Raw genomic sequence first — 13127 nt, forward strand, 5'->3', positions numbered from 1 at the left:
AACTAGGTTCAAGAACTAAAATCAAATGTCAGATTTAGTTGATGGTCTGTTTGTTCAATCGAATAACATGAGGACCAAAACAATACACAAGGGCCAAACTCCCTACTTTCCAACTAGTTAAGCAAGAATGCCTTAGTTCAATTGTATGATTCACTCATTGGCTAACGATATTTGCCCTTTCTCTCGAGAAATTGTTACTTGGGTACACCAAACCAGGGAAAATGGGGAACACTTCCTACCATTATTTTCGGGAGAAGTGCACAGTTAGCCTTTAGCCACACTTTAAAATGTATTTACTCTTTAGCCGGTGCTTCATAAATTTTATCCGTTCAGACGAAAATACTCCTTTACTAGACATGGGTGTTGTGAATATATTAAAGACATGATGTCCTTAACTTCATGAATGTTGTGTAAATATTAAGGATAAAGTGTCCTGTATTTGCACCTTCCGTTGTTAAACTTTAGGACGTCATATCTTTAACTTCATATGTGCAGTGTAAATGTTAAGGATATGGCATCCTTAACTTCCTATTTGCAGTGTAAATGTTAAGGACATAATGTCCTTAACTTGTATTTGCATCTTCTCTTGTTAAACTTTAGGACTTCATGTCCTTAACTTCATATGTGCATTGTAAATGTTAAGGATGTGGTGTCCTTAACTTCATGTGTGTAGTGTAAATGTTAAGAACACAGTGTCCTTAACTTTATGAGTGTTATGTAAATATTAAGGACATGGTGTCCTTAACTTCATGAATGTTGTGTAAATATTAAGGATAAAGTGTCGTGTAACTGCACCTTCCGTTGTTAAACTTTAGGACATCATGTCCTTAACTTCATATGTGCAGTGTAAATGCTAAGGACATGACGTCCTTAACTTCATGTATGCAGTGTAAATGTTAAGGACATCATGTCCTTAATATTTACACAACACTAATGAAGAAAGGGTAAAAATATCTTCATATTAATTTTAATAGAGTAGTGACTATTTTTGCTCAGCATTAAAAATACTGGATAAAAACTAAATACCATATTAAAAAGTGGCTATCTCGAACACATCCTACCATTATTTTCTTGTCCAGAAATACTGAGATTCGGTATGTATATGATATAACAAGAAAATGCAGAGGAAATTTCGATTAAGATTACTTTTGATTAGCCATTCTGCCCAAAACTGCATTTACTGAGCTCCCCCTTACTTGGCAGGGGATCTTTTCTAAATGAATCATTTGCCCTTCAACGCCAACTCCTGAACGCACAAAATGTGCCTCTTCTATTAAAAATTTACTTTTCTATACTAGAGAAAACCAATAGGACTTCAATGACCATAAGATCACTTGATTCAACTTTTGATACTACGATTCAAACTGTGATCTTTCAGCCTATTGGTGTCGCAAATTCTCATGATATGGTTTAACTTTTTAACTACATACTGATCCTATGTACTGTACTGCGCTAGCTTCTTCGTTACTGGAAAATATTGGCATACTTAATTTGCATGACAAATTTAAGGTTATTTAGACTCCATTTGACAAGGAAATCAACTATTTATAGGGACACATAACGTTATAAGACTGAAATGCTATCACACGTCTTTCTTTTATATCTTCATAATTGAAGAGGAACCCCTTCAATTCTAAGAATTATACTTGCCTCCTTTCAAGTATAATGTCATTACATTAGACCAAATGAAAAAGGAAATCAAATATGGCGTTACAAGCAACGACACAAATGTTATAATACTTTCACAACATTAATGTCTTCTGTTTTCAAAAATGACACCGAGGATTCCAAAACGACGCAAAACAGAACAAAAAATTTGCAAGTTCTTAGGTTAGGAAATTGTGACTTACATACAGATTGCAAGGATATTTTCTTTCTTTCTATTTTTTGAGAAGTAATACAGGGAATATATTCTCTTCATAATATAATTAAAAAATCAATTTATGTACGATATGGGATTAGGAGATTATCTCACCCCACAAATTCCTTCTTCGTAGAGCCAGAACCAATGAAGAGTTAGCCTTTTTCTAATGCTGCATTCTCGCGGAAAACCATTACAGGGCAACCCCTAGAATCCAGAAGTGCAAAGCTGTGGAAAATGCCACTTGCATGGACATGATATTTACTCTGGTCGGATGTAGTGTATCTAAAATAACTGGAAGAAAAGGCTAGTGGATCCATCACCAAAAGATCTTAGATCAGCCGGTCTGACCAATGCTCTGCACAGAGGGCAAGTTCTTTCTCTTTCAAACCTAAATAGAAGGTGAACCCTTTTAGCTATTAGAAGAACACTAACTGGTAGCAAAATTTAGATATAGAACTTCCTCATTTAGATGATGCACACAGTAACAAGCAGCATCCATAAAACAAAGAAAAGAAGAGAAATTCACAGTAGAGAAAAAATTTAAGTGGCACAAAATATACAGCACGAGAGACAAAACGATCAGCTTCAACATAAAAACAAATAGGCCAATTTACAAGAACGAAAAGAAAATGTATTACGAAGTTATCTGTGGTCAGCAAAAAAAGTAGTAGCAACGCCAATCACAATCTCCCCATGGACCACTAAGTCATTGGTTTGATTACACTACAAATCAAAGGAAGAGCAAACCCTATTTTGGGACTTTTCATACTTCCCCTTAACAAATAATGGAAATTATAGCATCAAAGTTCTCTATCCAATTATTTTTGTAATAACAGCAGAAGGGATTATCTAAAATTCAATCTCTCTATCCATCACCTGTTGTAGTTTTCTCCATTTAAGTTAAATTTCTTGAGTAAGAGCTACCCCCTCCAAAACTATGGGAGTGACACATAAGGTAATTGCCAATGCTAAAAATAAAGTCACTTCGTACCGTTCATAACACTCAGATTCTTAATTATTGGTTAAAACAGTTTTGGTGAAAAAAAAACTTCAATGGTGAATTATATACTGGAGGTAGCCAGAAAAGAAACTTCAATGGTGAAGCACTTTTGGCCAAAAAGTAGCTTGGCCAAACAGGCTATTAGTCATAAAGATATTCCCATAAAAGATTAAAAAAATTAGAGCTACCCAAAAACCCCAAGAACTGTAGGAGTAGATGGGAGTCGTGAACTATCTATCAAATATTATATGTGACACTGGTATAAATCGCGACCACTGTCTTTTTCTTTTTCATCCCTTTTCCTGTTTCTCTGTTAGTCAAGTAAGACTTCACTAATACATGATATCCACCATTACCAAAACAACATGAGACTGAGTGCTAAATTACTATTTTGAATACACCAAAGGTCTCTCATTGCTAGCAAAATTGTTTCACTTATGTTGTCAGGTTAAGGTATTAATGATCTAGGTGACTAGTTCAGCAAAGCAAAGGATCTCATGCAATTGCAACAATCCCAGTTGCAGACGTTCTAATACGACACCGTTAAACTAGAGTCACCTAAGCATTCATTTATTTATTCCTTGGGCATTCCCTAGTAGGAGCCCACAAAGAAGGCATGGCTGTCAGTTACCCCTGCTACCCCTTTTGTTACGAGGTAACATTACTACCCTGATTTTCACAAAGTTATTGACTCCGAATTGACAACATTCTGGAGTAATGCCGACATTTTGCTAGAGAAAATAGTATAAAGCACTTCGTAATGCATTTGTTCAACTAAAGGGTTTTCGTGAAGAAGTGCTTCAGAAAGACTTACCACTCTGAGACACAGTCTTCACAGAAGATGTGTTTGCAACGCAACAAAATTGGTGCATGCATCTTCTCCTGGCAAATAGCGCACAGATCACCAGCCGCATTTACCTGCGTAGACATTTAAAATCTAAGTACACAACAGTTGTCAAAGAAAGCTAGAAATCTTCAAGACAATGTAAAATGAAGCAAACGAATCCAAGGAATAGCTGGACAAAGAGAATATTCCTGAAATTTGTAGCTTAAAACATCTAGTGACACTTTAATCCAAACATTCATTAAGCTTGTACCATAAAAATCTACTTGCTTACATTAAGCGAGAAATGGCTTTGTAAAATATTTTCTAGCTGAAATTAATATCTTCTAGAAACATCAGAACTTTAATTCAACTAGTATTTCTCATTTTGATGATTCTAGATTTTAAGACAATTAACTTTTTCTAGAAACATCCAAACTTTAACTCAACAAGTACTTCTAAATTTGCTGATTCTAGATTTCGAATCATAGAGTCTACCCTCTTTAGGTAACTGAGACGAGGCCTATGCATAAAAAGGCTCCAGTATTTGGCATGCCCTGCTTGTCTGGATGCATGAACAGGGGATGGAATGGACATCTCAATGCAGAAACAATTTCATCTACTTGGAGATTCAGGGGTACCTTTCTTATATTTAAACCAAAAGAATGTTTTAATCAAAGTAATAATATGCATCATTTCATAATTATCTCAGACAATTTTTCTATTACTCTGCCAATGCAAATCCTGTCAACACATTTTGTTTCCTAAGATGTTTACAAGTACTTGTTTTATATGTATGTGGGTGTACAACTGTACACATATATATAAAGGCAAACAAAGAATAGGTTTTAGAACGTCAGTAAATGTTGGTAATACAGCTTTGCTTTATCAAGTCAGAAGCACTTAGCAAAAGCTGATTAAAAGCAAAAACTGGTCAACTATTATAGTAATATAGTTGCTCTAGCACTCTAGAGTCTAGAGAAGCCATGGGAGGTTCAAAGAAAAGATGATGAAACTTCTTATCAGACCAAATCAAAATGACAAAGAACAACAATCAAATTTTTGGCATCTCCCAAGAATAAATCTCAGGAGCTTTGCAAGCCAGTAATCAGTAAAAATATGATACCTGCTCAGGTGTGGCATGAGACCCATAATGGACTTCCTTTTTGGACAATGCCTTCAAAGCAGTATAGAATGATTTTACCTAAACAAAATAAACTGAGTATGAGGGATTGCGGAGGAATCATGCCAAAACATTTTTTTTAACAAAAACATGAAGATCAAGTAGGGTGGGAAGGGGGGTTCCCCATGAAAACTTGATATTAGCAAGATAAAACCAGATATGGTCAAGCAGATACAGTAGTTACAAAAAGACCTTACCTTCTCAACAATTGAGGTAAGCTTAAACGTCAAGTACAACCCCGTTGTCAGTGATGAAAAAAGGCTGCCGTAATCCTTATTGAGAAAGAATCTATACCAAACAGGAGCAGGTAACAGTCCACGATATAACAACAGTGTGTACTCCACCAGAGTCAGCATTTGACCCTACAAGACAACACAGTTCACTTTTCTTGCAAAGATGAATAGAGAAAATCAATAAATTACCACATAGGAATCTGCTTAACAGTCTACCTGTCTACGAAAATTGTGGCCCCTGCCATTCTTGTAATACATAAGCAGCACCAACTTCAAAGCCATTGCTGCCTGACGCACCATCGTATCTGGAATCAACAATAGTTAAGACGAAGGTGAGGATCAAATCAATACTCTTCCCATGAGATTTTAAATGTAACAGCTTTCCATCATTACCCCTCAAAGGAGGTAAACAAATTCTGGTACAACCTTGCATTAAGCCCTATTTCAAGTGCAGGCTCCATTAAACTGAGGAGAAAACATTTCCCCCCCACCTTTTTTTTGGATAACCTTGGTGTTCAAACTGGCTTGCATTCACCTCACCTAATTCCACGAGATACCTGCTACCTCGCACCAGCACAGGTACCAGGTAACTCTACCCACCAAGGCTTGGAGAGATGGGAAGAAATCATAACAATATAGAGAAAAACTGGCACACCCTATTAAGACCTTGTTTCAATTGCATACTTCATTAAAACTGACACGAACGGTCGGTCTAATATAAAAAGAGAAACGCCAGAAAGACATGAACTATGAAAAGAGGCCCTTAGTGGTGTCTGAAAAAAGGCCACACAGCAAATTGCTGCTCGGCAATATTTCATATCGTATCAGGATTCCATGAATGAATCTACTTTCTTCTTCCTTTTCCATTCCTTTGTTTATCTGGGAGATCTGGCCCTATCTTTACGGGTTCTTTTCTTTCTTTTTTCTTTTTCCATAAGTTTGGTAGAGTGGGGGAGAAGAAGGTATGGAGCGGGTTCAGAAGGAAAGAGGTTTTCCACTATATGATTGCCAGAAATAAACCTGACTTCCGAACCCACAAGAAGGGGAAAAAGGAATAAATGCATTTGAATTTATTCAAGCGAGCAAAACAATGGCCAAAATCAGAAGAACATGTCAGATTTCAGCTATGAGTTCAAAAGCACCTGATTTCATTCTTTAGTGTATTTATGCAATTGATAACAATGCATTGGGAGATTATTGGAAGGTCAACAGCCTGTATACTCCATAATAACGTGCGAACAACAAAGAGAAGTATTAGGCAGATCAAGAACCATACCATTTACCAGGATCATGAATATAGCATGCCAGAAAGGTGGGATGACCTTCGGAGGAACCATAAGCAATGGATAGAAAAGGTCATCATTACGATACCACCAGTAGATTCCAATAACATGAATCACGAAAACCACAAAATAACCAACAAGGACATCTATCTTTCTCTCTCCCTGCAAAAGCCAAAATTCATAATTGCAGGATTCTCAGTTTTCCTTAATCTTTCTACTGATGATAGATGAAAATAGAATATGCATTGAAAGAAAAAGAAATCAGAATTCAGCAAATGGAGCACATATTACACCTTTAATGCTGTCTGCTTCCGAAGAATGTCATTTGACTTGAACATGAAGGCAGTGATCCAAATTGTGACAAAGAAACCTGCAGTCCAAGAATTAGAATATAATGGTGAATGTGATTCAGCATAAATAAAAGTTAGCACGATATACATGTATTTACTTATCCCCAAAAAAGCATGATATACATGAATCATGAAACAGGTAGAGATTTTCTTAGAAAATAGACAATCACAATTTGCTTGGAAAATTATGGATTTGTGCATTTTAGGTTGAACTTGTTCATATTTTCTTCTCTGGGGAATAGCTTTTACCTTAAAAATATCCCAAGGCAAAGAAAAAGAAAAACCAAGCTTATCACACACGATCAATTTAAATTGTCAATAATGCTACTTCTATATCAATTGGTGTAATTGGGTCCGAGGGGTCGTTTAACAAACATTACCACCTTCACCATCAAAATGCTTTCATATTCAACAACTTCCATCAAAAATCGCATATAAGTTATAAGTTCCTAATTAATTTCATGAGATTATCATTTATCCTGGCATATCTAGCTCAACTGATTGCAGTTATCAGTACATAGAAACACCAGCAAACAGTTAAAGAATAAATATTCCATGAAGGTTTCTGTTACACCAAGACCTGATATGAGGATATCAAAGAATCTAATAAAGGACACTAGTGAGTTAAATCCCAACATTCATTGGTAGTCGTCAAGGCACTCAAGCCTAGGGAAAAACCGAGGTCAACAGTGTACCTATTCTATAGCCTCGATATATCGATTTACTTGTTCATACATTAAAATTGAAATTACCATGAGAACAGAAGGCTACTCAGTTTGCTAGTTCGATGCATGTGTATTCCTTTTTATCTGCCACGGCATACACATATATGCAGGAATATGACTGCATATCACCCAAAAAACTACATCTACACCTGAAATATTGAGTGGAACCTATCAATTTACATTAACCATAGATTGCTAATAGCCACAGCCCACAGATCCTGTGATTTGTGATTCATTGACCATGACCATTCAACACCCTTTAAAATACAACATTGCTAAGCCAGCCAAGACATTACATACAAAGGTATAAACCCTAATTTCCCAAGCTATAGCAATACCGAAACAATAACACCAGATTCATCAAAAATTAATCGCATGCTCAACTCACAAACTCAAACTAAGACATCTCATATTCTTTTTGCATAAGCTAAACAGCATTATCAGAGTAATATTAGTACAAAGTTCTCAAAGTGTCATATACCTTGCAAATGCTGGCGGATGAAAACAAACAAGAGAAGCAAGGAAAATGGAAGAATCTGCTCAATCCACCTTGCCACTTGCTGTATATCAAATCTTTGGTACGTCGAATCCCTATTATTACTCCCAGCATCATCATCATCATCCTCAGCACTAACAGTAGGCACCGTGGACGCGTCCACACCAGAACCCTCCCTCTCCTCAACAGAACCACCGCCCTCTCCCTCCCCACTATCCTCACCCTCAGTTATTCTAATTGAAACCTCCCCACTACTGCTACTATTAATATCTCCACTAACATTGGTATTATTATCAGCTACAAGAGGCTCCGTTTCTGGGTTATCGGGTCGGACCCGAAGGAGTCCGGAATACTCAAGCAAAGTGGAAACTGGGGATTGGAAGAAGCGCAGCGGACTGAATTGAACTCCAAAAGTCGTCGAATTTGGAGATGTGGGAGAAATATTTGCATTTTCTGAACCATCCAAAGTATCCATCAGAAGAAAATGGTAAACAGAGGTTTTTGTATAAATTGTATTGATCCAAGAATGAAGATTGTGGGCGTATTTTCTTGGAGATGAAGAATGGGATATTATGTGAGTTTTTCTGACACACAAGAAATGTTCAAATCAGGCAAAAGCAAATTGTAATAAAAGTCAGATGAGTGAGAAAGCTTAATAGTAGTAGTAGTTAATGTTAAAATTAAACCGATCAATGAAGAAAATAATAATTCTACTATTACTATATATTGAGCTTTAAATAATGACATAGAGGGGCGGAGCTAGCGGCCGAACTTTTGGTCCAAATTATGTATTTATCTTATTAAATTTATTAAATATATATTAATTTTTAATTTAAAACTCAATAACTTTAAATTATTAGAACTCCGAACTCATAACTTTCAAATAATAGCTCTGCCTACTAAGATAGCGAAACAAAATATAAAATATCTCAAAGAGAGGGAAAGAGAGGGGGTTTAGGAAAGTGTAAAGAGGATGGCATTAAACAATTAACGTGTAACGTAAACTTCCTTTTTGTTTGCTTGAGACAAATAAAGAAATAAAAAAGCTTTTTTGCATTAAGATAAGAGCAAGTGTTTGTTGAATAAGAATTACATAACGGTCCCAATACTCAGACGCGGCGCTGGGTTATACGGTGCTGGTGCACATCTTTCAACTTGCTCTCTACAACCATAACACAAATACGGGTGCATCATTTAAATTTTAAAATTTTAATTTTTAATATTTGTCATATTTTTTACTTATATAATTATATTAAATTTTAGTTAAACTCATAGCTCAAAAGCTGCATTCGCATTTGCCTTCATCAATCCTCCGAAGTCCGTTAGTTTTATTATTATTATTATTATTATTATTATTATTATTAATTTATATTATTATAATGTAATATTTATGTTATCATAAGAAATTCTTTATCTTATTTTGTTGATTACTAATTTCACTTGATATAAATAATTGTTTACATTAAACTTTTAACTAATCAGATAGTAAAAAGAAGTTATATTATCAACAAAAGTTAGCTCTATTATTTTGCGCCTTAAAAGACTCTTCTTCTTACTCCTGCCATTTCTTAGTTTACTTTTTAAACAAGGGATATTTGCTGATAATTGAAACTTTTTATACCACCAAGAGTCACTGCAGAATAAATAGGATCTCTCCATACTTAGTCAGAGGTCTCGAATTCGAGCTTTGAAAATGAAAAAAATTCTAGTAGGAAGCGTTTCCTTCATTTATGGACCTTACGCAATGTAAATCTGGATTAATCAAAACTCCAATACAGAAATCGTACCCCAAATAAAAGGAAAATTTTAAACCTTTCACCTTAACGCAACAATTATATCACAGAAATTTTTTTATCTAAAAACTTTTGACATATTATGTTTTTATGAAAGAAAGTGATGGAGTAACTTGTGCAAAATTAACAAGTTGCGTAAATAAAAGAATTAGAAAAGTTACTTCATAGGCTTTTGAATACTTGGTTTCCAAATATTCCTTTTTAGAAGCGCTGTGAGTATATTGGATTAGGTCCATTACAACTGGATCAATCTCACCTAATGAATTATCATTATCTATCCATAGTATAACGTATATCACAAAAATACATTTAACCTGTGGAAGACTTTCCTTATTTAAGGTATTGCTTTCGCTGGTATTTTTCTGAGTCTTTTTTTCTCTTTTTATTTTAAAAAAGACAATATAATTAATATCTATTTATCTTTCTTTTCATTTCTTTGTTTAATTTATCCCCTAAAATAGAAATATGAAACCGAAGTAGTGATTTGGCATGTCATCTGTTATGCATTGACTAGTGTAAAAATTATTTAAACAATCATCACTTGTGAGATAATTACTAATAAATCTAGCTTTGTAACAAGCATAGATTGATACCGAATAAAAAGTGTCAACTAACTTATTAAGTAATTTACACTAACAGTGTAAAACAATCTTTTCATTTTCGCGTTCATAACTTAAATCCAATACGTATAATGATTTTTGTACACCCTATAATTAGCTCGTCTACTATCCCCCATTGAGCTATAATGGCATAACGCTTCTAAAATCTAGTGAGCCTTTAATTTATCCCTTAAAACAAATATTACAAGGAATCGAAAATGATGGGACTTCTTCTAAATTAAAACAGCACCACCTAAAAGACCATGAATTAGCTTACAAAGGCTGACTCTTTAGCATAATGATTTGCCATGTTAATAATTTTGACAGATGGAATTATATAACTAGTACTGATTAATCATTAGCATTGGGCTGTGGTTGTCAACAATAATTAAGCAAATGGCAAATATTTAGTGGAGTAACTAATAATGCTATCCGGACATTTTTAAAAAATGATGGAAGCTAGCGAATTTTATATTTGTCACGCAGAAACTGCACCTTTCCAATTATTATTTTAATTATTTTTTTTGGTTAAAATAACGAACTAAATTTCCTCCCAAAAATTGACTTTCTCACTCAAAAAAAAAATAAAAAAAATTACAAACTGATGAAAGGGAATATTACTTCGCAGCAGTGGCCCACGAATATCTTCAAAAGATATGACATATTGCTAGATATGGTTAATAAGTAGGATTTGAGTGTACTCTAAGCAAAGCCACGAACAATATTAATCTCATATCAAATACACTGATCAAAAGGAAGTGATTACATATGTCATATATGATTAAGGTCATCAGCAGCAAAATGAAATGCGCAAACCCAACTTCAGTGATTTAACCCTCTAACATCGCCCCCTATTACAGATGAGTTTAAATTGCTACATTTAAAAAACTTTTTACTTGTACTAACTGTTACTCCACCTGTAACTGCAGGTAGCTTAACCTCATCGGTTGGTAGGGTACATAACAATAATGATGGTATTAGTTATGTTGGCATTAGTTATGCTGAGATATTTCTTATCCATTGTTTGGTTTGATGTATTAAAGCATTGTACAATTTTTAAAAGAATTGTTTGTTTACAAAAATGCCCTCAAAACCAGTCCATCACTCCATCTTTGTAAAAGAAACATATGTTAGAGAAATATTTTTAAATGAAAAAAGTTTTAAAAAAATTATTTGATTTGTCTACTAATATTGTAGTATAGAACTGAATATTTATTTATAAAAAGGAAATATGCTAAATATTTATTTATTTACTAGAGATATAATTTTATTTCTCACTATTTGGATTATTTCAAACTTGAATTAATATAATAGCATATTTTAATTAAGCATAAATTGTGAAGGACAATTTTGCATTTAACTAAGCTAATGCATGCATTAAAACCCATTGCATTGTTAATACCATGATTTTCTATGCATTAATTATGCATATGATAATATCAAATAGGGTGTATAACTAATGCATAGATTCAAAATGTGTACCAAACAAGGCATTATTAATACATAAAGCTAATGCATGCATTATTTTATCTAATGCATCCTACCAAACGACCCCACAGTGTAAGAAGATTAAACATTAACCAGGAGCGGATGTAGCTTACCGGTTACGGATTCATCTGAACGATAACTTTCAATATAAAATATAGTAGAATATATGTAGAAACTTGTTAAAATCTCAACAAATATAAGACATAAAATAATTTTAGTTGAACGGTAATTTAATGCTAAAACTCTTAAAAGTTAAACCTTTTAAATTTAAAGCTTGGATCTGTCTCTCCATATTAACTTAAACTCATTAAATATAACTTAAAATCATTAAGAACGCACAGACGGCGACCTTATTCAAAAGCATCAAATACACTACCGTTCATTCTACTATATTCAGCATTATCCTTTTGTTGCCATATTCTATCCAAGGCTTCAACAGGGGACTTGAAATCCAAACTTAACCTGTGTGGCAAGAAAGATATCCACCCCTCTTCAAAAGGCTCATGGGCCAAGCAGATATTACTCTCCAACCCTACTATAAAGTAATCATACACTAGCTTTATAATCACGCCCAACTATGCCCTATAAGAAGAATTAAGCGGTCGCTGCAAATATAACCCGGTTCAAGTCCGGAGTCGAATCTCACAGGAAACTAACCTATTTACTACAACCTTAAATAATGCTAATGATAAGCTCAGACAACTTCCAGATGCAATAGTTTTATGAATAATCAGTGGAATTTTTTTAGCCAAGGAAAAATGATAATAAAATTAGCAATAATCAAGAATCATCCCACCAAAGCTTCGTTATTTTTAACCCCACTTTTAAATTCAAGTAATTAATCTCTTAACTTCCCCCAAAGTGGTGTTTTTCAACAACAATCTAACCAAGTGTTCTTTCTCAAGCAACACAAGGTGAATAGACACGATTAATCGAGGGCGCTTTCAATTAACCACAATACAATACGTAATTGAACAATCATAGAACAAACACGGCTCAATTATAACAAAATAGAGTCAAGACTTCATCCAACAATTGGTTCCATCAACCCTAGATAACAGATTTAGCTACTCATACTAATGAAAAATAAATCACTAAAATAATTCATAATCAACAAATAGAAGTATCAAGAAGAAGATGAAAACTCTAGGGAATTTATCTGTCTTCTCCCCCTCGTTCTTGCCTCTAAAATCTTCTAAAAACAGTTATGTCTCACTTCTGGGCGAGTTTAGGTTTCATATAGGTTTAGGTTAGTCGCCTAAAAAATTACATAATTAACCCTGCGTGTTT

The 13127-nt window shown here is 34.2% G+C and overlaps 1 protein-coding gene across 1 annotated transcript; it reads right to left on the reverse strand.

Moving 5' to 3' along the window:
- Positions 1-1810: 1810 nt before the first annotated feature.
- Positions 1811-8601, reverse strand: LOC107827050 (uncharacterized). Its single transcript, XM_016654108.2, has 8 exons — positions 7943-8601; positions 6680-6756; positions 6380-6548; positions 5320-5408; positions 5068-5232; positions 4814-4891; positions 3679-3782; positions 1811-2252 (listed from the first exon to the last, which is right to left on the reverse strand). The coding sequence occupies exons 1-8, from the start codon at positions 8430-8432 to the stop codon at positions 2147-2149; spliced, it is 1278 nt and encodes a 425-aa protein (XP_016509594.1). The 5' UTR covers positions 8433-8601; the 3' UTR covers positions 1811-2146.
- Between the last annotated feature and the right edge of the window lie 4526 nt (positions 8602-13127).

This window comes from Nicotiana tabacum, chromosome 4 (assembly GCF_000715075.1).
Source record: "Nicotiana tabacum cultivar K326 chromosome 4, ASM71507v2, whole genome shotgun sequence".
Taxonomy (NCBI): domain Eukaryota; kingdom Viridiplantae; phylum Streptophyta; class Magnoliopsida; order Solanales; family Solanaceae; genus Nicotiana; species Nicotiana tabacum.

Coding starts and splice junctions, on each gene's coding strand:
- LOC107827050 (XM_016654108.2), bottom strand. CDS start 8,432: ATGGATACTTTGGATGGTTCAGAAAATGCAAATATTTCTCCCACATCT. Junction 5,409..6,379: donor ATTCATGATCCTGGTAAATG/GTATGGTTCTTG, acceptor TGTTGATTCCAG/ATACGATGGTGCGTCAGGCA. Junction 4,892..5,067: donor TTACCTCAATTGTTGAGAAG/GTAAGGTCTTTT, acceptor TATTTTGTTTAG/GTAAAATCATTCTATACTGC.